Below are 27,991 nucleotides of genomic sequence, written 5' to 3'. Positions count from 1 at the left end.
ATCAATCAATATACTTTTAATCCATTCTGACAAGGTATCAAGTTCTTTGTTATGACTAAGAATGTTGCTTATGTTGACGGCATCTATTCCTTTGTTAGTAATCACCCCGGTAGAGAGTAAATTCTGGAACTATGTAATAATGGGGAATCTTAAACCATTCAAACAGACAAGTCAACAAGTACCGTTGATCTGATTGGTCTCTTGTTACATGTAACCCTTTTTCGTCTCTGACAACTCACGTACTGTAAGCTGATTGGTTTCTGTCAACTCAAATACAGTGAGCCGATTGGTCTCTGAGGATTTATTTTCGTATTTTGTAATTTTGGAAATATATGAATTGTCCTTTTTGTATGCACATGAGGATACACATACGGTTTATTCTTAATTCTAGCTTGGGATTACCAACCTTTACAATAAATTTTGTTGGACAATGTCGTCCTCTCTTCAAAGGTTGTATAATGGATTTATTCTTACAATGTACTTGGCTCTTTGTCTCTAGAGCACACACTATGAATCATCAATAACCAAATAGTATGCAAATTAATTAAAAATAAGGCCCTAGAGATAAGCACAATACCTAAAAATTCTAATTACTCCAATCATCAAAATTAAATCCAGCAACTTTAGTCTCTCATAAACAAAAATATAACGAGTATATTTTAAAATGTATGCATCACGGTTCAGCATGAAATTACTGGGTCAGATGCTTAAAAATAAACTGGTAGTATCCTTTACAAAATAGTAATTAGCATACATTAAGTACCACTTCGGTCTCTTTAACAGGAGTACGTTGTTTGCGAGGACAAAAATTAATATGTAAACATAAATGTTAATATACATGTGTACAAGTAATTATTTTCTTTTACATAAAATCAGAACTCTCTCTCTTTCACACACACACACACGCGCGCGAGCACGAACAAACACATCAAAATACTGAAGGAACAGAGAATAGAATCTATGATACTAATCTCTCACGTGATTATAATTAATACAAATGTCTCATTGAAGCATACTTTCACTCCAATGAAGTCTAACATAGGATCACAGGGTGCTGAATAATTTGTGCTGGTTTGAATTCAGTCCGCCAGGTGTGCGAAACTGCTACTCCTGTCGTTGGCTAACCGGAAATCCTGCTTCTTTTCCGCCTCCTCCATCGTTTCCGCGATTTTCTCGATCATGAAGTCCACAACACATTTCCATGCCGACCGAACATCGGGGGTGTACACATCCTGTAAGACCGCCCGGAAGCTGTCATCAATGGACGGCCAGAGTCTCTGGAAAAGTAAAAACCGATACGTGTCCTTTATCTACCATATACATTATAAATAACTTAGACATCCAACAACAACGCTCCCCCAAGTCGACGTGTTCATACAGAAACGCAATGAGTCGAACATAACTTATAAAGTGCATTTGCAATGTGCAATCTGATTAAAATCAGATCTTTGATCCGTTCCATTATTGTTATGTCGCTACACTAAAATCAGATCTTTGATCCGCTCCGTTATTGTTACATCGCTACACTAAAATCAGATCTTTGATCCGCTCCGTTATTGTTATAGCGACATAACAATAACGGAGAGGATTAAAGATCTGATTTTAATCAGATTGGTGCAATATGCATAATTAAATATTTTTCCTGTATAACCTAAAGTAAGACTCAGAACTCAACTTTCATGTTATGGCTCCAGGTGTGAAAAACAGTTTTGACTTGTTTAGCTAAGAGAAGTTTTATCATCATTTCATTTGAGATTTTTCTTATTTATGTTTGTGTACATCATTGAACGCCCTAAGCCGGGAGCCCGGGAGCCATAGTTTGCCCAAACAACCTATGTATTTAGAGGAATCATGGTTCAAGCATGTGGTTGAAAATGGTCACTGTATATTATAAAACATTGAAACTTTGAGGATGTTTCAGGAAGAACTCGTGTAGATTTGCATGGAAGCGGCAATGAACATCTATCATATACACACAAAATTGTTCAAAATAATTAGTTGACAAGAAGCTCATTGGCCTTAATGGTCACAGGAGTGTAACACGACATGAAAGAACTAATTACGGGGGTTATCCCAAAAAGTCGTAGACGGTATCAATAAGTCATTTAGTCATTAGAAAAAATATCAATTTTCTTTTGTTATTTAAAAGCACCATTTTGTACTTTTTGTTTTTCAATTTTTTTTATTTCGTTTACAAAGTTTCATAACATCTCCTTTCATAATGACATAGAACACGGATTTAAAAAAAACCCCATAATTATGTTCATGGCAGTCGGTGCACATCTTCATCCATGCCGTTCTGTACCCTCTGGGTTTTGCGGTCGGTATTTTTTTAAGGGGAAATTCCTATCATTGGTTCTGATGTCATTCCCTATACAAACCTCTTGTACCAGTTAAATTTTAGTTCTTTGCTCTGATGTGCCCCCCCCCCCCCCGTTTTGTTTGAGGTGGGGTAAAACCACGATCAGCACAATATTCTATTATTTCTCATGCGCCAAGAATGCCGTTGACGTCGCCATACCGCGCAAATTCCATTGGTAGGTTTAAAAATGACCTCTCATCTCTGCTGTTTAGGATGTCCTGTGATTGTAAAACCAATATATTACGCGGAAAACATTCCTGATTCCATAGATATAAATTTCAATGTGATGTATTTAATATGAAACTATTCGCTTTCATCTAACTGAGTGAAACAAAGAAAATATCTAATTATTTTGCACGTGCGCTAACAATGAATCTCAATTTTTACTCAGCATTATCTCATTAGTCTCTTTCATTACTTATTTCAAATTTTACATTTTTGTTTAGAATAAATGAAAATTCTATCATGTAAAACAAGAGACCACAGGCCTTATCGGTCACCTGAATACAAGTGAAAAAATATCACAACTCCTACGGGCTATGAAATCTAGAAAAAAAATTCCTGTTCTGAATATCTAAACTAAATTCTAATGTTCAGCAACAGTATCAAACAAAATGTGTTCTTAAAACTTCACTGCCCTTAAAAGTACATACACTGATGAAAGGCTTTAAATAATAGGTGTATTAACATTAAAACATCAAAAGATATGACTAATTTGGACCCGTCCTAAAGTCATAACCCTGGGTTCTGAAATTTACCATTTTTTTGTACATCCTTTTCTGCTTAATTCCTAAGTATGCATTTATATTTTATACAGTATCAGTAAACTTACACATAAATACTATATACTAAGTTTGGCCCCACCCTGGGGTCAGAACCCCTGCTCTAGGGATCATCAAGTTTACAATTTTGGTAAAAGACTACCTGCTCTATCAATTTAGGTTCAATTTAGTATCAATAGCACTAAAGAAGATGTTATCTAAATGTTTTACACATAAACACTATATACCAAGTTTGGCCCCACCCTGGAGTCAGAACCCCTACCCCGGGGATCATGAAATCTACAATTTTAGTAGAGGCCTTCCTGCTCTACACCACTATGCATTTAGTTTTTCTTACACTTGTGTAGTTCTTGAGAAGAAGATTTTTGAAAATTGGTCAATTTTGGGCAGTTTTTTGTCCCACTCCTAGAGCCCCAGGGGTGCTGGAGTCCTGATTCACCAACAGGAGTATTGGTGTTATAAATATGTATCAGAATCCGGGGTTTAAAAAAACATCTTAGATTTTAGAAATAGGAGCACAACTGAAAAAAGCAGGGAGAAATCCCGGAAACCTTTAAAGGGGTTGCTGTCGAATATGCTACGTTTACCTCCCAATGTATGTTCCCCTTGTCCCAATCTGAAAAGAATTGGAGTGGTAGTTATTAAGAAGAAGTTAAGAATGTTCAATTGTTAACGCACGACGGACGACAACCAATTGCAATAGGTCTCCTGAGTTTACCCAGGTGACCTAAAAATCTTAAGGAAATTATGCGCATTTTGAAAATTATTAACATTGTCTACGACTTGTTGGTGCAATCCTCGTACAAGTGTTATACATTCTTTTAAACTCCGAAAACTATCCCCGTTACTTTTTTATCATTGTTCTTTATTTAGGCCAACTCACCATGCTATTCTATCAGAGATCTGGCCAAATGACCTTTTTTATTAGTTGGCCAAATGGCACTGTTCAAGGTCAAAACACACTGTCTAGCGATGCCAAGTATGTGCCGTAACGTATCACGACTTAAGTCAAATATTCCTAACTGTTTGTCCCCAGCGACTTACTATTACATACTAAGTAAAGTGTGTTCTTTCGATGCTTCATCATATAAAGTTGAAATTCTAATTTCTAAGTTGATTTTCAATCTACTTAGTTTTTTTTACTCTTATTGCATTAATGAATTATAATGTTAAACATTTGGTGAAACGTATTCAAAACGAAAGTGTGATGTCTGTAAGAGATTAAAACCAAGGGGACATTAGTGCATTATATTAGTTCAATTTCAAGCCATCGAGCTGATCACGGTACAATGAGCGAGTAATAGACTCGCTAAAACTGCAGTTCTTGATTTAACTTCCACTTCAGGCGCGAAATATTTATGCAATTGTAAGATCAATTTTTTTAAAAATTCAGTTCGACCACGCATGTGACCCGTATGCATGTATGTGTATCCGGTTCAAATTTCAAGAAAACGGTATATACATGTATGTATATGGAACTTGATTTACAAAGAGAATAAAGCTGTTCTCATTTCTTGTGCTTATTTACGCATACTTTATTGCTAGGCCTATCGCAAAAATGACTAGCAGCGATTTCATCAATATTAACAAGACTGCGTTATATTGTATATATTTGGTAAAAAGTAGTCAAAACGAAAGTATGAGGTCTGTAAGAGATTAAACCCAAGGTGAACGTAATATTATCAGAACAATGAGCGGGTAATAGGCCAGCGAAAACTGCAGTTCCTGATTTATCAGAACAATGAGCGGGTAATAGGCCAGCGAAAACTGCAGTTCCTGATTTATCAGAACAATGAGCGGGTAATAGGCCAGCGAAAACTGCAGTTCCTGATTTATCAGAACAATGAGCGGGTAATAGGCCAGCGAAAACTGCAGTTCCTGATTTATCAGAACAATGAGCGGGTAATAGGCCAGCGAAAACTGCAGTTCCTGATTTATCAGAACAATGAGCGGGTAATAGGCCAGCGAAAACTGCAGTTCCTGATTTATCAGAACAATGAGCAGGTAATAGGCCCGCGAAAACTGCAGTTCCTGATTTATCAGAACAATGAGCAGGTAATAGGCCCGCGAAAACTGCAGTTCCTGATTTATCAGAACAATGAGCGGGTAATAGGCCAGCGAAAACTGCAGTTCCTGATTTATCAGAACAATGAGCAGGTAATAGGCCCGCGAAAACTGCAGTTCCTGATTTATCAGAACAATGAGCGGGTAATAGGCCCGCGAAAACTGCAGTTCCTGATTTATCAGAACAATGAGCGGGTAATAGGCCAGCGAAAACTGCAGTTCCTGATTTATCAGAACAATGAGCGGGTAATAGGCCAGCGAAAACTGCAGTTCCTGATTTATCAGAACAATGAGCGGGTAATAGGCCAGCGAAAACTGCAGTTCCTGATTTATCAGAACAATGAGCGGGTAATAGGCCAGCGAAAACTGCAGTTCCTGATTTATCAGAACAATGAGCAGGTAATAGGCCCGCGAAAACTGCAGTTCCTGATTTATCAGAACAATGAGCAGGTAATAGGCCCGCGAAAACTGCAGTTCCTGATTTATCAGAACAATGAGCGGGTAATAGGCCTGCGAAAACTGCAGTTCCTGATTTATCAGAACAATGAGCAGGTAATAGGCCCGCGAAAACTGCAGTTCCTGATTTATCAGAACAATGAGCGGGTAATAGGCCAGCGAAAACTGCAGTTCCTGATTTATCAGAACAATGAGCGGGTAATAGGCCAGCGAAAACTGCAGTTCCTGATTTATCAGAACAATGAGCGGGTAATAGGCCAGCGAAAACTGCAGTTCCTGATTTATCAGAACAATGAGCGGGTAATAGGCCAGCGAAAACTGCAGTTCCTGATTTATCAGAACAATGAGCGGGTAATAGGCCAGCGAAAACTACATTTCTTGATTTCAATCAACATGTAGCTTCCACTGCAGGCGCAAAGTATTTATGGAAGATCAACTTCTTTAATATTCAATTCAACCATGCATGTGACCCGTATACTCATGAAAGCATGACTGTACGATTAACATTTCAAGGAAACGGTGTATATGCATATGGAACTCGATGTACAAAGAAAGCTGTCCTCATTTCGTATGCATATTTTCGCGTACATTATTGCTATCGCAATAAAGTTTTAATTACAATTACTACCTGGGCTTTCATCGTTATGAACAAGGCTGTGTTAAATTATATGTGTATATTGTTTACATGTACAGTATATAATATCAACTCAAGCGCTTTCATTTAAAAATCCTCAAACCGTGCTGAAAAATGCCCCCACCTGTGAGCGGCGATAACCTTAGATCTTATCTCCGTCCACCCATTGCATTGTGACGTCAAATGTTTGGACTGTTACAGGTGAACACCACGAATGCTATACCGGGTAACTGTAAAGTGCGAAACGAAATCGAAACGAAACGAAATCTACCGTTCTGATTCCTCAAAATCGCCGGAAACGATTCAATGGTCTCAGACTCATAGAGTATATCTCTGCGGCAACACTGACGGATATCGAGTGCGGTAACGCTGACGGACTGTTCGGTTCAGAGGCCTGATGGAAGAGTTACATAGTATAGGCACCAAAATGAACGTATTGCGCAAATTGCATCCAGGAGGCTGACCGGTTTGAAGGGGTAGTGTTAGGATGTGGACAGCAATATCCTACACGGGCAGGATATATTGGTTCTTGTACCATAGCTTGGCGTGCTTTCTTTTGTTAAAAGTGTGGGTTATCTGTACATAACCCACACTTTTCTTCAAACCCCGCCCACATTCTCGACAGAAAAAAACAACACCATCACTGTCCATTGTATGACGTTCCTCTAGATCAAAATTGCACATATCAAACACGGATAACTGACTCGGACTAAGTTCTCCAAATACATTATAGATATTCGCACTGAATCTCACTTAAACCTTGATACAAGATAATATCGTCAATGGTCTCGTCCCAAAGACTTTCTATTTCCACATTCTCCTTAAGTCGAGAAACACGTGTACGTATAAATACGGGTAGCATTTATAAAGAGTTTTATAAAAGACCCAGTCACGTGACAAAAATGCGTTTGAGAGATAAACTTGTTTAGCGGACAGAGTGAATCAGACTGGTGTTTCTTTTATGGTTTCGCATCTTAGAATTCTTAATTTTTTCTCTCTTATGTTTCACCATTTATTTATTTTTAATCTATTGTATAGACATGTAAATCTTTTTTTCCAGCCAATTTAGTCAAAATATGTATTAGAATGAAGGATATCAAATAGGATTTTCAAAAGAGTAACCACCATCATCAATTGAATATATTGCTATATTTTTAAACAGAAAAATGCATGAGTATGGGTTCTAAGAATTTTATTTGAATTTTTAAATTTCAATTCTTAAAGCCAATGCCGGTACGAAAAGTCGGAAAATGCGTAAATGTTAAATAAAAATATCAAAACCAACAGTCCAAACATTTATATGCACTTTAAAAACGGGTTTTTTTAAAAAAATTAATGAACATACATTTTTCGGTGATAGAAAGTCATTATGATAGAAATATATGGTGTACAAAGTGTAATTTAAATACATAACAATTGACATCATATTGTAAACAGGCGACCGCACTTCCGAAAACTATAATAAAATACTGTAAACGTATTATATTTGGCGTGTACGATATTTGGCGGAAATCGTTTTTTTCAACAAGTTAGCGTAGATTTGATTTAGCGCATTCCTGAATTACTTTAAACATCAAGATTTACGGATGGCATTTAGCGATGTACTTGATTTAGCGGAAGCTGCGTTCCGCCAAAGGCGCTCAATAGAATACACAGCCAAATGGAATACATTTACAGTATAACGAATAATTGCAAACTATGGTACAAGTCACTTACCCCATATAATATTGTTGATTATGTGCAGATACCCGATGGGCGTGGTCATAATGACACTCGGGAGCTACGCTCCCTCGTGTCATTATGACCACACCCATCGGGTATCTGCACATAACCAACAATATCATATGGGGTAACTACTACACACACAGGGTAATTTGACGGCTCAACGGTATATTGATCAAGTCATACAGTTACACATGGTTCCAATAATGCAGTATCCGATCAGTATTCCAACATAACAACGCACACTGCTCGTCTATTGCGTGGTGTTCTGCAAAGACACAATATCCAGGTTCTTCCTCGGCCATCCTAATCACCAAATCTAAACCATATCGAGCAAGCATAGGACGAACTGAATAGGCGCATCCGTCACAGATTGTTTGTATGTGAGAGGGTATGGTGGTCGCCCACTCGGACACGTGGATACTCCAGTTCCATCCCACATAATGACCCCCTTGTGTTCAAAGAACCCCATTGGAAATAAGCTTTCGAACTTGCATGGGTTATCCTTGGTACAGAGAGAGAGAGAGAGAGAGAGAGAGAGAGAGAGAGAGAGAGAGAGAGAGATGGATGGATAGATAGATAAATTATGGATTTACGCCGTTTTGGATATATATATATATATATATATATATATATATATATATAAAAGCACTGAAAAGGCCACGACACTGTTGGTTATTTAAAACTCAAATTTTCAACGCAACCCGCGTCTTTATCAAGAGACATATATTACATAAACAAATAACACGCAAAAACGACAAGAAAGTAGGGTGTTGTTGGGTTTTTGTGCTTTTATATATATATATATATATATACCGCATTGGGCTCCATTAAGAGTGTAGAGTCCTAATGTATTTGTGTGATATGTCTGGATGATAGGATACTGAGTCATAACCCGATCAAAACTCGAAAGTATTACCAACAGTAGGCCTAGTTTTACTTTTCCAGTTTCAAAATATCTACCATACTTGTCAATATACTACTTTTTTGTAATATCATTTTTTACGTTCTGGAATTATTTGATGAGCTTCAATAGATAGTTCCTGGAGCAAATTTAAACATTTCCGAAGATTCATAAATATTTACAGGTAGGATTAGTCAAATTTCATTAATTATTCATTCAACTAATATCTACGTCCCTAGTGGGACATTTTTCAAAAGGGAAATTAAAGTTGCTAGTCCTCTTTAACAGTTAATAGATTGTAAACTTTGAACTGGAACAAAAAAAAAAAAAAACAGTCCTCCATTAAATTGCCTTAATCAAGGTCTTACATGAAACAGGATGTTCCACACTTCATGTCGTTTTATACCGGCATGATTCACAAAATATCTTCATTATCTAAATCCAATAAAATTTCCTATATTTTGCATTACGAAATGCATTCTTCAATCGTTTCAAAAATCGTCGCTGTTTCAAATCAGACGTATCCATGCTGTTCTTGTATGTAGAAGATACGCACCATTTCCCCCGTCTCCTATGTAAAATTCAGAGGCTAAGAAAGACATGTTTGATAAATATTTAAGATGTGATAAAATTCATTCTGTTGAAACTCATACGCTTTTATGGGCTATGTTTGATTGATTGATGTTTTCCGCCACACTCAAAAAATTTAAGTTATCTGGTGGCGCCCAGTTTTTATTGGTGGAAGAGACAATCCAGATACAATGTAGGGAAGAGACCACCGACCTTCCGAAAGTAAACCGAGAAACTTTCTCACTTTACGGCGCGAGCGTGATTCGAAATCGCGCCGAAGTAGGTGAGAGACCGTGTGATTTTGAGCGCGATGCTCTAACCACTCTGCCACGGGGGGGGGGGGGGGGGGGGGGGGGGGGGGGGGGGCTTCTTAAGGGCATGGGCTATGATTCGCTGACTGTTGTAGATATTTAAAAATCTGGTAGATTCAATTATGTTCATTCATTGTGTTTAATTTTGTATATTATTGAATATACCTTTTTGTACAATATTGAACACAATGAATGAACACAACTGGATTGATTGATTGAATATTGTTTAACGTCCCTCTCGAGAATGTTTCATTCATATGGAGACGTCACTATTGCCGGTGAAGGGCTGCAAAATTTAGGCCTATGCTGGGCGCTGTCAAGAATTTTCATGCAATATTGTGAAGTCAATTTCTTTTCCAACTCACCCCAACCCCTTTAAAAAAGATGCCACATGTCTTATTATATCTCATGCTTTCGTCGTGCTTTTATTTCCAGTGGTCCGTTGTTTTTAAAACAGATTACTTCTGAAATTCTAAGTATCAATTGCATCATAATTTGGACAGATAAACGTTAAAAATACGGCTACAACACACCCCTTCCCCAACCCTACAATTTTAGTGCACACTTTAAAAAGTTTTCTCAATAAAATCAAAGAAGCTAAACCTAGGGTCTTTATCATAAACATAATACAACCTGTTTAAACTCAGCATGATAAAGAATTGGGTAACGTAAGTTTTACTATACACTGTTAGTTAATGATGTTTATGTGAAGTTTAGGACCGCAATGATAAGCACGCCCCTAACTTCCGGTGTAAAGGAAGTAACTGCAAAAATGTAGGTCATTTCTTTTATTATGCTTTTATGTAAAATACTCGAATGGTTGGCCGAGAAACATTGGGGGGGGGGGGGGGGGGGGGCTTTCCTGTGGGAGTAAAAGTCACGCCCCCAAGGATTGTATCCAGCGACGGGAAACATTGCTTGGCAACGGGTGATATTATAAAAAACGAAGCACATGCGTCAAATTGATGCGCGTACGGTTTGTCGTACATTTTAGAAAACTTTTAAAATAAATACAGATGTGATTTGTTGTGCGTGACACTTTGAATAAAATCGATTGATTAAAAGAAACAAACGAGAATCGGCAGCTTGTCAAGTGTTAAGTTGAGATTTTGTGCTTTGTTATGCATATCCAATAAATGATAAAACTAATAGTACATGATGTTGAGGGAAATATTGAAAATTTTTGCCCCTCGAAAACCATTGTCAATGGTGACGTACATCGCCTCGAATGACAATAGTTAGCTCGGATTAAAATGTTTTATTGCTACCCTCAACAACATGCATATGCGCAATTTATATATAATAAAGATTCGCCCATAATTGCTACAATCATACTAATATATTTGTATCGTTTTGATACGTTAAAAATCAAATTTTAAACAACATATTCAGTCTATTTCACGTTCTGTGAATAGATATTGTTTTTAGAATATGCTAAGGAATGCCCCCTATTGTGATGACATGGTTTCTTGCCCTCTGTTAACATCTTTAAGATAGAAATGGGGCGGTTTTCCTATATCTAAACGCGTATTACGAAGTAGTTTCAAATTCAGTTCGTTATACATTGTTTAACGTCCCGCTCGAGAATTTTTCACTAATATGGAGACGTCACCATTGCCGGTGAAGGGCTGCAAAATTTAGGCCTATGCTCGGCACTTACGGCCTTTGAGCAGGGATGAATCTTTATCGTGCCACACCTACTGTGTCACTGGACCACGGTCTTTGCGGTCTCATCCGAGGGACTGCCCCCATTTAGTCGCGTCTTACGACAAGCAAGGGGTATTGGGGACCTATTCCAACCCGGTTCCCTTGGGATTCCAAATTCAGGATTTAAAAAAAACCCAGCAATTCTAAACAATTTACAGTAAACACCAATCCAATTGCATTAAAAGCATTTCATGATATGACTTAATATTTTGTCCAAAACATAAATGATGCATACTAAAAACTTCTATAAGATTTCTGAAAAAAGCTGTTGACATAGATGGAAGTGCTTGTGGTTGAGATTTGATGTAAACATGGAATCGAAAGTAAAACAGGCGATTAAAATACAATAAGAGACAAACAGCAAATGGTGAAAATGTACTTATCAAAGTGTCAGTGGGCTATGAAAAGAGCCTGATGTATTGCCTGTTGCCACTTTTATAAAAACTAGAATGACTTTTATATTATGTGATTAAATTGTCACATGATTCCAAGCGTTGACAGGAGTGTAAGTGAAGCTTGCGCAACACGCCCTCTGGTGTAAGAATTGTTCATGCCCAGGTGTATTTTCAAAAATGAAATAACGATGATAAAGGGATTTAAATAGTCAAAGAAGGGCAACCTCTAAAGTTACAAATAAACCATCGTATAACATAACTAAGCCTTATGTATTATTCTAAATTCAAATAAAAGGTATATATTTCTGAATGACCCAAGTTTGTGTGCATTTCCACAGCTGTCAGGGTACATGTATACTTACCTCAAGCATGTGAGGTTTGACGTTACTTTGCACGTGCCTTTGACCAACATAACTAAGGAAGCTGTGGATTAGTGTGACATTGTCAAGGTTATCCACGACTTTCCCAATGCCCTTCATGACGATCATCACGTGATGCTGGAGGTTTTCCTCGTGTACTGTCAGTTTCTCATTGTTTTCGTCTGTCTGGATAATTTTTGGAAACAGTAGGAGAATTTCGGATTCTAAATTCTTCAGAAAACTGAAAAAAAAACACCATGTTTTTATATATTTAGTTTGAATGGCCTTCATATGTTTCGCGCGCGCGCGCACACACACATCACCACTACTTGCGGTAAAAGTAGAGTTCATGGAAACACATTTATAAATGAAACCCGGTTTAAAGTGGGATGAAAGGTAAATAGATTGCAACTTCCAATCCCCCTTTAGATCGTTATCTATATAGCTTAAACAATATTTATTTAATTAACAAACGAGTTCTACAACTTATATTATTGCTTCTCGTTGGATTTTGACATGAAGGGATCATTGATGTGGGAGGAAACCGGAGTACCCTGAGGAAACCCACGTGTCCGAACGGGCGACCACCATACCCTCTCACATACATAGCTCTGATCCTTGGACGAATTTGGCTCAAGTTTTTTGGCACTCTAGTTTTCCTTTTAGCTCTTACAAGTTTATCTTTATTTCGAATTTCCAAAATTTCGGCTTGAGCATCTCTGAAGAGACATTATTTGTCCAAATGCGCATCTGGTGCATCAAAATTGGTACCGTACAAGTTTTACATACAACCACTGAAACGGACTCAGGTGGCAGCGGTGAGAAGCGAGTGAGTTAACCACTACCCCTACAGCGTCATGCATCTCTGTAGACTCACTGTATAGAAGGTGAGATGTTATCGGTTACAGTTTGCGGTCTATAGGCAGCCGAGACTATCCTGAACCTCATCGTTGTCAATAATAACTTGATGATTCTAAAGCTTATTTGTTTCATGCAATGTCACAAAACATGATAAATTTCAAAACAATGTGTGCTGGGAGTGACGCGAGATGTCGCGTAATACAGCGTTTGCGTGTCTTGCCTTACTAACAATCCTTCCGCCCCGCAATCAGACGATGTTGTTATTGCATGCTTGATGTAACAAATCGCAGTTTTGAGCGATTACAACAGAAAGTGAACGAATTGATCTCAGAGTCAAGAGATCCGCGGTGCTGATGAATGTTTGGGAGAATCAAGACTCGGAAATTAAATGTGAGCACAATATGGCCTTACCCTGGCTTCTATATATCAGAACTAGATGAACATATCATTATAATATAATTCCAAGAAATATCTAGTGTTAATAAGAAGAGATATTATTGTTTTTTCAATGTACTAAGCACTGCCGCTTATATCATTAAGTATAATGTCTCCATATGGCTGTGTATTTCCTGTCATGATGATATATCATTACACTGAGTGAAACACATAAACCATTAAGACTGCATTTGATTAATAACCAACTATATACTAGTGTATTTTTACACCTCGTATGTAAATTTTCATGAAAAAACTATTTCGACTGATTTGGTCCTGTGATTGAGGGAATACACATCATATTAATTGTATCCCACCTCAAAATATTTCCCTCCATTGTGAATAGAATAACACCAGGGGCACTTTTTGTACTTAAGCATTGTGACGTGACAATCAAATAATGCAAAGTTCTGTTACAGATCCAAACATTTTCAGATGATTCATTGATTCGGTATTATAATGAATTTGTTGCATGAGGAATATGAACCTTTATTCACCCAGTCACCTAAATGCATAGGGAATATGGTTTTTCTTAGGATGGATAAAACTTCATATACTACCTTATAATTTCACATTCCCAATGGTTTTGCCTTTGATATTTGTACAAATTGCAATGATAGGTACTTCCTCATGAACGCGCTGCTATTGTAAACAATACGCATATGAATACATTGATTCTTGATTAACGCCCCTCTCGAAAAATTTTCATTCATATGGAGACGTCACCATGACAGGTGTGGGGCTTCAAATTTAAGCCTATGCTCGGTGCTTACGGCCTTTGAGCAGTGAGGGTTCTTTAGTGTGTCACACGTACTGTGACACGGGACATCCGTGTTTAAGGTCATCATCGAGGACCCGTGACATTCACGCCGAGCGTTTGGCGATGGAACTGTCACTACTTGTTTTACTTAACGACTTACGTCTATCGCGGCCGGGATTCGAACCCCGACCTTCCGCAGGTAGGGCGAACGCTCTGCCTCTAGACCACCGCGGCGGTAGAATTATTTGATAGATAAATATGTAGTACGTCTATTACAACGTCTGGGAATTCCGACAGTTTAAATGAAACTAGAATAGAAATATACATGTACAGTATGTATAAGAAATAAATTTTATTTTTGAAAATACACGACGGTATAAACTGTGAAGCCTCATAAATATGCCATGTACGATTCTGTAGTTGTTTTTTTTTTCTTTGTTCACAATTTGAAACCCCCTGTGGGTTGTTGAACATATTCACATGAAAAATTATCCTCATTAGGCATTACGTAATGTTGACGGTGTGTTGATATTGAAGGAAAACAAACATAGCTATCTTTAATTAAGGATAAAATACGTCAGGTACTCTCTGGGGATTTAATACCGCGTAAATGTTTTTAATTTGTCGATCAAGCGGTCCCAAAGAATGAGCCAAATCTCAATTCTACAGAATTATATAATATGCCTGCTCGAATTGCCGATTCATTAAAAAAAAATGAATATGCAGCTGCGGATTTGCAGTTACTGCATATGGCATTCACACGGCACCAATTTGTTACATACCGTTGCCATCCGCAGCACGGTATGTAACTATTAGTTACAAAGCGTAGCAGGAATAGTGATGCTATGTAACAAAAATAAAGTTTTACATAGCGTCGCCATTCGTGCTACGGTACATGTACATACCGTCTCGTTGTTACATACCGTGTCGTACATGTATAAGGGCATGTGGATTAGTTTGACTGTAATAAGTACAAATAAAAAATTTCTAAAATAATAATAATGATGATGATAATAATAATAATATAGGACTTATAAATATTCTATGATGTTCAAAACTTTAAATATATTGCCCCTAAGTCTATAAAAATGTTCCCCAATTTTTTTTTTAAAAATTAATTTTTTTCCTTTTAAATTGGGGTATCTTGGAAATAAATTACATTCCGAACAGTAAATAGTAATAATTTCATTAATAAAAACATGAATTTAGTTTTCATTTTCATCATTCCTAAAAACAAGTTTGATTGTGGCAAGTGTCGTTAAACGATTTAGCGCGGAATTTAAAGAAAACAAACGATCAAGAAGAAAAACCGACAAAGTTAGATCACTATGGTAGAGGTTTTGTCGTCTCTCTGTCTGAATTTTGTAGTCTTTCGTTATTTCACACACACACCCTAATAACAAAAAGATGACGAGGATACCACAGTATTGCGAGAGAAAAAGGGAAAATATATTGTAATATATATAAAGAAAGTTGATAACATATTAATTGATTCAGCTGCATTAAATTAATGCTTTATGCTTTGGAAGAAAAATATCAGATTAAACATCTTTAAATGGTTTGAATTCGACCCTGGTATTTCTTCTCGGGAAAATCAAAGGCAACATCTAAAAGAACAGCATCCACAAACTTCTAATCCACCTTTGTAACACGTTGCTCTCTCCTGACAGGGAAAATATTCACCTCTAATTTTTTTCTTCAAAATTCTATGAAAGATTTACAAACGTCTAAAGTGAAATTAACATGAGGCCCACAGGCATTATCGGTCAACTGGGCATTAGTTATTAATATCACTAGCCCCATGGTCTACGAAACCTAGGAAAAAATTCCTAGCTGTTTTTGAATACTAATAAAAGTACATGTATAAGTTTTAAGATCATATCTTTCTTTTAAATGCCCCCAATAGTGTCTATAGTGATGAAAGGCTTTACATAGTATAATACATGTAACATTAACACAATATAACGAATTTGAACACATCCTAGAGTCAATATCCTGGGTTGCGAAATTCACAAGTTTAGTACATCCTTTTCTGCTTTTCCAAATTATACATTTAGTGTTATACCATATCAGTAAACTTCAAGAAGTATTTCAAATGATAAGGAATATAGAATCACTACAATGACTTTGTCTCAATCCTGGAACCAAACCCTTACTCCCTAGGATCATGAAATTTTCAATTTTGGTAGAGGAATATTTAATCCTTCCAAAGAAATATCTTAATACAAGTGTCATTAATATTCCAAATTATTTTTACTTAAGAACCAGTTTACTTAGGGCCAGTTTCACAAAACTATCTTACGACTAAGATATAAAAAAAATAATATATGTTTTAATGTATTATAATAGAGACATCATATGCTGTGTGTGCCTGTGTGTATTTCATTATTATTATTTTGATACGCCCTGAAACTGATGTTTATTCTTATCTAGCATATTTATGGTATCTTGTGTTTTCATGTTTTATGTGTACAATCAGAATAGGTACAGCTACGGACTGTTTACATGTGATAACGCCTTTTATAGCATTGCTTTTTAATGTTTTATTTATTTTCTATGTATTATGTCATTTATGTGTATAACATTCTGTAGTAAGGTACATGTATATATGCATTGTAAAGCACCTTTGAGCGTACATAGTGTATGAAAAGGGTGCTATACAAATATGGTATTATTAATATTATTATTATTATGTCTTAAGACAATGTATCAAATTTTATGAATATATTAGATAATTACAAATGCCTAAAATCGCAATATTTCAACTTCCTATTTATATTTTTATATACTTTAATCTTTCATTTACATGTAACTTTTAAATTAAAGATTACAAAGGAAACACGGTATTTTACAGTGTAACGAGTATACATGAACATGTACCTGTAAAAGCGTTATATTTTAAGATTTCCTGAAGTTAAGATAGTTTTGTGAAACGGTTCTGCCGTATCTTATGATTGTCATAAGTCAGATCTTAAGACAATCTTAAGATAGTTTTGTGAAACCCAGCCCAGAATCGGACAAACTATTCATGCAAAATTGAGATTAGAATACAGTGCTCTTAATCTTCATATGTTTCAAAGAAATATTATGCAATTCACATCTTTACATTTGTGGAGAAGTAGAAAGTATTGATCATTTTCTTTTACGCTGTAATATGTACTCAAGAGTTTGGACCAATACAATTCTGCCATATCCACTTAATGTAGAATTATTGTTATACGGTAATGAAAATTTATCTGAAAGTGAGAACAACAACATTTTTTATTTAGCCCAGAAATTTCTTGTTGAAAGTAAAAGGTTCTGAGCGCACCTCTGAAAGCTGTTCTACTATATCTAATACTGTCATATTGTATATAAAATATACTCATGTGCACCAAGGTTGTAATAAGTGGAAAACCTGTGTTTATTACTTATTGTTTATATGGCATAGCTCTACAATTTGTTATTTCAACTTGTCTATAGTTTATATTCATTTGATCTGTATCGACACTTATCATACTTATAAACGTGTGTTATTTTTCTTTTAATACTCAATTCCAGCTTTTCTTTCTTTTTTCATGTATTGTTGTAATAATTGGTATACGACTTATTATACTTAGAATTTTTATTCACCTCTTACTTGTAAAATATTGAAAGCGAGATTAATATAAGCCTTTTGGCTTGTTTCTCAATCCATTACATGTATAAGACATTGTTTGTAAACATTATTATCAAATTATTTATGAATGAATATTGTTTAAACTAATCCTTCCAGAATATATATTTAGTGTTAATTTAGTATCAGTAGCATTAAAAGGGGGATTATCTAAATGTTTTACACATACAATGTATACACTGTATATACCAAGTTTGGCCCCTCCCTGGAGTCAGAACCTCTACTCTACCCCGAGTATCATGAAATTTACAATTTTGGTAGAGGCCAGCCTGTTCTACATCACTATGCATTTAGTTTTTCTTACACATGTGCGGTGGTAGAGAACATTTTTGAAAATTGTTCAATTTTGAGCAGTTTTTGCCCTGCCCTTCAGGCCCCAGTGGTGCAGGAATCCTGAACTTTACACTTTATGTCCCCCTTGTGCCAGTGATGCTTCATACCAAATTTGAAAAGAATTGGAATGGTAGTTATCAAGAAGAAACTGAAAATGTTCTATTATTCACACATTTAATAACTGATCATTTTGGCCCCACCCTGATACCAAAATATCTACCCCTGGGATCATCAAATTTACAATTTTGGTAAAGGACTACCGGCTCTTTCTAAATATCTACTTAGTTTTAATTTAGTATCAATAGCACTAAAGAAGATGTTATTTAAATGATATACACATACACTCTATGTACCAATTTTGGCCCGGTCTGGAGTCAGAACCCCTACCTTGGGGATCATGAAATTTACAATTGTGGTAGAAGCCTTCCTGCTCTACATCACTATGTATTTAGATTTTCTTACACATGTGCGTTTGCAGAGAAGATTTTTGAAAATTGGTCAATTTGAGGCAGTTTTTGCCCCGCCCCTCAGGCCCTAGGGGTGCAAAAGTCCTTAATTTGAAAGGAATTGGAACGGTAGTTATCAAGAAGTTAAACATGTTCAGTTGTTAACGGACGACGCACGACGACGGACGCAGATCAATTGCAATAGGCAGGGTTTGACACTAAGGCACGTCCGACCGACCAAGTCTACTAAATGATAGGTCCGGTCGGGTAAAGTGTCGATTTACTAGTCCGACTTGTCGTGTAATAGGTCACTTTTGGTTTACTCAGGTGACCTAAAATTCTAGTACGAATATTTAAAAATTCTACAGGAAATTCATTTCTTTTCTCCAACGAATGGATGGGGCATATCAAAGCTGAAGGTTACCTTCAGCTTTGATATGCCCCATCCATCCGTTACTACAGCCTTAATAGGTGGCGGAAGATTCCCCATCTTTGACACTTTCTGTATATACAATTTGCCAAAGTATCTGCTCTTATAACTTGAGGTTTTTTCTAGTCATAATATTGTATTTATGATTTTTTATATTGTAGTTTTTAGGATTGTGGCATTTTTGTAATGTTTTATTAGTCACAATTCCTTAGCATGAATTGCAGTATTGTGTTCTTAGTTTATTATTTTTTAACTGTTTTATATGATTTTTTGGTGTAATACTTTGTCATTTATTAGTTAATAAATGACCATTCTAATTCCTCAAACTGTGTTATGTGTTTAATTGTGTCAAACAGAGCACCACCCTATCAGTTATCCAAAAATGACTTTTTCCCTTGTGACTTTTTTTGCAAAGAGAAAATTCAATTTGTGAGCTTTGTACATTTTAAATTGAATAAATTGCACTGGTTGGGTACGATTTGGCTCACACAATAAACAACACAGGTAAAGAAAATAAACCCAATATCAACCAAAGATGCGGTATATACTCGCCTATAAGTAGGATTTTTTGGAGTTGAATTTTGATTCAAAACTCAATGTCCGACTTATATGAGTGTCCTAAGAAGATTAGTATTTTTCTGGATGGCGTTATGTATAGCCTAGTATTTTTTAAACAACAAAAACATGGACGAAATAAACAAAATAGTAACTGTTTAAGTTGAGAATTAAAAGTGAAATATCGATGTCATATCCCAAAATATCATTGGAACACAGATAAATACATACATGTAAGAGTATCGATATGAAATTGATTTCTTGGGGGGAAAATATCAAATGTCGGCGCATTTCTCAGCATGTTATTTGAAACACAGGTAAAAACATGAGAACATTGATTTGAAATTGTCAACCGAATCTTGAAAAAAAGTTAGACTGACTTATAAATGGGTCAGTGGCAATTCCCTCCAAAGTAACCTAAAACTATACAACCGACTTATAGGCGAGTGTATACGGTGATTGATATGCTGGTCGTGTTGCTGCTGTTTTGGGGGTTGTTTGTTTTTTCTTATTCATTTTCCCACTTATTGGAAATTCAGATTTCAGATTTTTTATTTCTGTGAGCCACAGTCTCATTGGATATGCATAGATACAATTATAAATATGTATACAAACAAACATGATATCATATGTATTATATGGAGAGTGAGCAGACAACAATGTTACAACAATGTACTCGTTAAAGAAAAATAATATCTGTTTCATATTCGCCCGTTCTTTAATGTTTTTGACACTGAGTAATTCGATAAGTTTTAAAACACTATAGGCTTTGTATAATGAAATTTCTGAACATATTTGTTTTTTCTAAAGCCATCATTTAGAGGACATTTTGAAAGCGAAATTCGTCCTCTATATACAGTACACAATATATCATTACAATATCTTCCAAAACGAATGTTTATTGGAGGTAGATACCAAGATTATCGAGAAGAGAAAACAAAACAAACAGATTCTGAATGAACAATGGTGCAGCACTAACCATTATAGGCATGCTTTGACTCAGAATAATGCTATTCAATACACCACGCGGCATTCTACCATATGTTAGGAAAGCGTTGTCAAAGCAAACAATAATATTTTCTTCTACATAGCTTAGCAACACATGTATATAGTACGCTGTGAATTCTGTATTTCTTCAGGGGATTCTGTCAACTTTTCAACTCTCTCAAATCATGAAATGTACAGGATACATGGTCTTATCTACAGATGTTACTGGCGAAAGTGACCAACATCAAACTCAGCGTTAACGTCAATTCTGAGGATGCGGACTAGTTATTCACTGAATAATCAAACTCAGCGTTAACGTCAATTCTGAGGATGCGGACTAGTTATTCACTGAATAATATAAAGTATGTTCACGTCTCGGATGGTTTTTTTCTTTTAGCTGACGAGTGCATGATAAGAGAAGGCCCATAGGCCACATCGCTCACCTGAAGAATTTGTATTTTCCTAGATAAAACACTTCTGCAGCCCCGCCCTGTCACAACTTTGAATATACTCTTCATGAGAGTGTTTAAACATTAATTTGATAATAACAGATTTATTGATGTTGCCTTAAACATTCAGCGGGACGCTACACCCTAAGGGTCATGATATGAACAAATGACACCTACAAAATAGCTACATTAATATTTGATCTATTACTTTTGATGAAGATCGTGAATTTAAAAAAAATAAAAATTCACACATACACATCGATTAGTAGATATCCATACTTTAAGAAAGTCTCACTTCTTTCGGAAAAGAATTCAGAGATATAGGCCTTAAAGATTGTTTTTGGTGATATCCCGATTATCCTAGATTTGCTGCTCCATCTTGCTGCTATATGAATAATGAAGGGGATTTTTAAAAATGTCAATACGGGTTAGCGTTTCACGAACTTTATCACATTAAATTCACCTGATACCGGTGCGTCATTATTGGGCTTGACAAATTTCTAGTCTGGTCTCTTTTAAATTACAAACCGTGCCGGATACCTAGAGCTGTTAATTATCAATGATAATTAATCATATAAAACGCAAAGGGAAAAATCATTTGTAATGGATGGAAGAAGAGAAAAGGAATGGTTTGATGATCTGGGGAATGTGTGTATTGTCAGTTAAAAATAATGACAGAAAATCGAGTCTCTTATTTCAGTAGCATAGATGTTTAAGTTGATAGAGCTATATAGTTGGTACTCATATTTGACAACTCAATCAACCCTTTTGAGAAAACCCTAAACTTAAGGCAATGAATGCAAGGGTCATTGAAAATTAACAGCCAAAACAAAGTCAAACTCCCTTAAAAAGGGGACTGTGATACAATTATCGCACACAGAGAGAAAATTATAGAATACAAATAGGAAACTATATAATATAAATAGGAAATATATATTTTAAAAAACACGTAATACAAATGAACATTATACAGATAGAAATAAAGGTTATGCAATCTACACAGTGCGGCGAATAAGAAATTGTGCGATATAAATGGAAAAATTATACAATTCAAATGGAAAATCATGCATAAAAAATATGAAATTAGAAAATAAAAATGAAATTATACAATACAAATAAGAAATTATATACTGCAAATAAAAAAGTATATAATACAAATATTGCAGCACTAATATGCCATCCAGCTGTTTTCTCTACAATGTAGTGTCAATGTAATGTGTGGGGTTTTGTTTTGTCAATGTAATGTGTGGGGTTTTGTTTTGTCAATGTAATGTGTGGGGTTTTGTAGTGTCAATGTAATGTGTGGGGTCTAGCTGTTTTCTCTACAATGTAGTGTCAATGTAATGTGTGGGGTTTTGTTTTGTTTTGTTTTGTTTTGTTTGTAGCTAAGTTTTCCATAGCGAAATTATGTTTGGATGTTTATATGGGGAAACAACATTTGCAGATGGTTTAAATCAATTGATCGATCAGTGTATTTATTTATTTATTTTGCATTAAATCCATCTTTCATTTATTAGTCTTACCGTAGAATGTTTGTCTCTAAAATTTGTTTAAAAGAATCTTTTAATAAGAGGCTCATGGGTCACAATGCTCACTTGCATCACTCTGGCCCTGTCGTTATTCCTCGGAAGATTTCTAAAAGATCTTTACAGCCGATTCTTTAATCCTATGACACTTATATTCTGACCATAACCTATTAAAACGTATGGGATTTTAACTGATTTGAATCCACACAACATGGGGGTGCCTCAACATCAATATGACTAGTTAACATGCCCTCGCTGTCCTGGAGAAGATTCTTTAGAGACCCCCACCTATATTCCTGTATCATTTAAACTTAATCACTGGTTTAGCCCCACCCTAACCCCAGGGTCCTTGAAAGAAAACATGAATTTTAGTGTTTTCTGAGGTTTCCGAAAGATTTACAATATTTTTTCTCATATAAAACTTAATTTCCCCATTGTGGCCCCACTCTACTTCAAGGTGCCATGACATGAACAAACTTGAATCTACACTACCTAGCTCAGTGATTCAGATTGGAATGCAATTTGATAGGACAGAGGGCCTAAATGGTACAAAAATTATCGGCCATTTTGGCCTAACTCCATGAAAACTTTAGGCCCTAAATACATGTGAAGCAATGCTGCAAAATAAACTCAAAACTTTAAAATTAAACTGACTTTTTATTTTTCAATTCTTCAGTTTATTTATCATGACTGCAGTCGACTGTTTCGGAATTCTTTTCGGTCGTTCCTGTGTTGCAATGTGTTGTTTGCTGTTGTTATTGTTTGATTGTTGTTCATTCCGTCGATAATTGAGACGTCACCAGTTGTAGGTGAAGTATCACAAATTTAGACCTATACTGAGCGCTCAGGGCCATAGCAGTGAGGGCTCTTTAACGTGTCAACGCCTGCCGCGACACAGTACCTCCGTTTTTAAGGTCGCATCCGAAAGACCCGTGATTCTCACTTCTAAATCTAGTAAATGACGAGCGTTTGGCGAAGGAGCAATCACTAACCATGTTTACTTCTTAGGTTTGGTGCGGCTATGGCACGAGCGGGACTCGAAGTCACGACCTCCTAGTTACGAAGCACTGAGCTACCACAACCGGAAAATCTAATGTTTAATAGGGATTGTTGCCAATCATGATCATCAAACCAGACTCTCTTTTTTTAAAGCCATTTTTTCAAAACTGGTTCCCCGCTGATTGTTGCAAACACAAGCGAGATCAACAGGGGCATCAATTTATTATTTTCTCAAAGTAATTTTGATTGGACGGGAAGTTTCTCAAAAACCAATCAAAATCCTCTTTACAAACGATCCATTGAGTACTTGTTTTAAGACAAACCATTTTTCCTGTGGCCGATAAACACTAAAAACGATCGGCTGTACTGACCGAAAAACGAAAATTTCATAGGCCATGTTGGCCTTTCTGGAGAATTTTAGTCGGCCATTTTGAATATTTATCGGCGATTTGCCGATGGCCGACGCCAATCTGAATCACTGTAGCTTAGGATAGTTGCATACTAAAATGACCCCAAGGACTATGTTGTGTACAGTTTTGAAACTCCACTCATTAAGTGAGCTTTCATATAAGTCCAGTGAGTGGTTCTTCAAAAGAGGATTTTCAAAGATGTCACTATATTTTCTTTATTTCTTAATGATCTCCCCTCTGAAAACTGAAAAGAATGCAACCCTTCATTTGAACAATTTTTAAATCTCCTTTACCCAAGGACGTTTTGTGGCAAGTTTGGTTGAAATTAGCCCTGTGGTTCTCTAGAAGTCAAAAATGTGTAAAGTGTACGGACAGACGGACGCCGAACAACAGGTGATCAAAAAAATCTTACAGCTCAGGTGAGCTAAAAAGAACTAAATGAACGTCAGAAAAACACTCTCGGGATCGTTTCCAATCTGTTCACAAATGTGTTTGAAGGCATTCATATCAAAATGGTATCATAATTCATCTATGATAATAATTCATCGAGATCAGATAAGGTTATGCAAAATTAAAAATAAGACTATAAATTTTCATGAAAGCATACACGCAAGTAATACGATTATCCTATGTACAAAAAAAAATCGATGCAGTTTCAGTTGATTTAAGGTGAGGTATTCAAGCATAGAATATTAGAGGTGGAGAGGATCCATTTGCAGTTTTACGAGTACATTTGACTTCATACTGGAGGACGAAAAAACAAACAGGTTTTATTTTATTGTAAATCTTTCGGAAACCCCAGAGAAGCTGACCCCCATACTATGAATTTAGACATAAACGTGTAGATATAACAGTCAATTTCAACACTTTCATGGGGAAAAAATCAAAGAGAAACTGCAAAATTCTTGACTCTGTTTCCATTAGTAAGTATGAGTAAGACAATAGTATTTGTAAAAGTCTTCGGCATTTCTATGTATTTTAAAAATCAACTACGTATAGTGACTGAGAGCCTCAACGGGCCGGGTGCAACTTCTACTGTTTTATTGTTATATATAGGTGTATATCACGCACGTCACTTGCTTACTACGCATGACAAATATAGAGTAGAAATGACAGGAAATGACAGAATATCGTGAGGAAAATCATCCATAAGAAAATCATACGATATGAAAAAGTAGGATATGTCAAAACGATGTTGCAGCTATCAGGCCGAACTCTGTGTGCGTCCTATATAGTGATCCCCGATCTCGCGATGACTGTGGTACCATCACGTACACAAAGCATTTCCCCATTCATGTCGAAATGCCTGCAATCAAGGGGTGGGATTCCCAGAGGACAACAAATGAATAAACCATCCCTTGTATTTAGACCTACCAGTTGATATACATGCAGTATATATATGTGGGAAACAGCATGGAGATATGAATTGTTAATAATGATGTTGCAGAAAGATAGAGCCATGAGTTAATACGGGAGGGGATTTGTTCAGTAATAAACAGCAAATATTAGTAATTAATCGCAAGTCTAACGACGACAGATATAATTCCGATAGTATTCAAAACTGTAGGACATAGAATGCCTGCTACATCAGTGTATGAAATATATTACTGTCTATATGACATTTAAAAGCTATTGATTGGGGGGTTAATATTGAAAAGGCATGAATGGATGGAATTAATATATTAATATCCCTTTTATATCAAAATTCGTATTTCCCCCATCCCATGTTTTATGCTAAAAATTGTCTTTTGTAAGTTTCATTTATTCATTCAAACATTTGTCATTGTTACGTCACTTTTTAAACTGAAGGAGACAAAGAAAGAGCGAGAGGTATGACCACACACATCATGCAGCGACAGAATCTGGCTGTTTGTGTGAAGGAAAGGAAAATTTATTTCCAGATTTTTGTCAATTTGATTGAGACACTTGATATTGTCCATTTACGTCATTATAGTTGCTAAATGTTATGATAGATCGACCACTCATGAAAATAGAAATCTGTTAATAGCGGACATCGATTTGCTCATTTATTGATTTTTAAAAATTCCCATGTAATCGATATTTAGTCATGTTCTTGTTTTCATAATATGGTATTGCATTTGACTCCAGGAAATATGAATATTTTTTTTGTCGTTGGTAAATTGTTTTAAAGATGAACTTTGAAATGATGTTTTTATTTGACGCCAATGGAAATTTTATACGTACATCTTCCATTTTTTATATTACCAGGCAAAAAGTGAGACAAAGTTTGGCATATTTGAAATATGCACGGGAAATTTCGATTCTGCATTTTAAGAAAAGTGCTTAAAAGGTCTATCTGGTAGTAATTTTTATACACATGTATACATACACTTGTATGTATTGAAATACAGGATCTATTGATTTAAATTGTCCCCTTCTTTTTTAATAATCTTACATCTTCACTTCATGAAAAAGTATTTCTATTAGAATGATAATGTAAAAGTCTATTGTTTTTTATTTGCATATATTCATTTGGGGTTAGTGGGTGGGGGTCGTAAACTATCAATTATTTGATGATTTTCTTTGCAATATGCCATTCTGTCAGAAAGAAAGGACCTGGTTTACAAGTAAGTATCATGTAAGACATACACGTGTATATATATATATATATATATATATATATATATATATATATATATTCGTCATTCATGTATTACTCTTTATATTTGCAGCATTGTATCACCCGCGATACCCGACGTTTTTACTATATGTCAAACCTATTGTATCTATTCAAAATTATAATCATGAGCCATGGCAGCCTAAATATAGCTTCAATGGACCAAGAGAGGTCCTTTCCTTCTCCTAATCTGTAAAAATCATTTCACATGTAAAATGTGTCAAATGGATTTAAAATCAAGAACTTTATCATTGCCAGTATTATATCTGTGTATTTTACTGCAGAACGAAATTTGTGACGAGAGAGAGAGAGAGAGAGAGAGAGAGATCGAGAGATCTTACTTGGCGTATATTTCCAGTCCCGTGACCAGCATGTCCTTTTGGATGAGGTCCCAGCTAAAGCGAATCAGTTCTTGCTGTCTCGAGGTCAAGTCCAATCGGCAGGGGGTGGGAAAGTGGTCAGATGACGAAGAATGTCTGTCCAGCGAAGTCCCGCATCCCATTTTATCCCAGCATAATCCTAATCACTAAAACAATCCCGTAAATTAGAAATCTCACACAAAGTTACCACGGCGATTCATGAAAAAGTCGACACTCAAAGGGCATGGGCGCTGAATGATAAATACCCGTGCAACTGTGTTTTTAAACATTTCCGATAGTTAGGAAGACATTAATTATGCATAAGGACATCTTGTGACACTGTTTCTTTAAATACACTGTTATTGTGAGTGAATTTTCGATTTTTAAACCTTATTTTACGTGTCATCTTGAGAATAGTTCTAACTAAGTTTTATACACGAATATTTCCAAAGATTTCAATTCCCCGGATGTCACTTATTATATATTATTCATTTTGTCCGTGATACGGTATCAAGTTTTGTAATCGAGTTGACTTCAGCCGAGACACGGACAGAATGCGGTAAGTCTACATGACATACGACACGGCCCAGTACAAACCATTGACTGCCATGGATCCGGGATTTGTGTTAGTTCTATTCTTTAACTGTGACAGAGCACACGAAAAGAAAATGATCCATTAATTAGATCACTGTCAACAGTTTAAATATACGCTGGGACAGACAGAAGACAGAGGCACCTCTCATTACGGAACCTTTTTGTGATAAGAATTCGATCGTCAATTAGAAAGCTACGTGATGCGTTCAATTTTTACCATGATGCTGTATAATCTCTCGGTTCTCTGTACTATAAAGAGCAGAGAGAATAATTAGTGCTTTGATATTC

At 35.9% G+C, this 27,991-nt stretch overlaps 1 protein-coding gene across 1 annotated transcript; it reads right to left on the bottom strand.

Annotated features, from left to right (window-relative positions):
• On the bottom strand, positions 1-27,968 carry LOC125652624 (uncharacterized). The gene is made up of 3 exons (XM_048881966.2): positions 27,092-27,968; positions 12,270-12,507; positions 1-1,277 (listed from the first exon to the last, which is right to left on the bottom strand). Exons 1-3 carry the CDS (start codon positions 27,250-27,252, stop codon positions 1,080-1,082), a joined length of 597 nt encoding a protein of 198 aa, XP_048737923.1. The 5' UTR covers positions 27,253-27,968; the 3' UTR covers positions 1-1,079.
• Between the last annotated feature and the right edge of the window lie 23 nt (positions 27,969-27,991).

The sequence above is a fragment of the Ostrea edulis genome, chromosome 5 (genome assembly GCF_947568905.1).
Source record: "Ostrea edulis chromosome 5, xbOstEdul1.1, whole genome shotgun sequence".
In the NCBI taxonomy this organism is placed as follows: domain Eukaryota; kingdom Metazoa; phylum Mollusca; class Bivalvia; order Ostreida; family Ostreidae; genus Ostrea; species Ostrea edulis.
This window is presented reverse-complemented; position numbering and strand designations above follow the sequence as displayed.

Excerpts from the sequence above, each read along its gene's own strand:
- LOC125652624 (XM_048881966.2), bottom strand. The coding sequence starts at position 27,252 with ATGGGATGCGGGACTTCGCTGGACAGACATTCTTCGTCATCTGACCAC. Across the intron at positions 12,508-27,091 it reads GGACTGGAAATATACGCCAA|TTTTCTGAAGAATTTAGAAT; the intron begins GTAAGATCTCTC and ends TTTTTTTTTCAG. Across the intron at positions 1,278-12,269 it reads TCAAACCTCACATGCTTGAG|AGACTCTGGCCGTCCATTGA; the intron begins GTAAGTATACAT and ends TTACTTTTCCAG.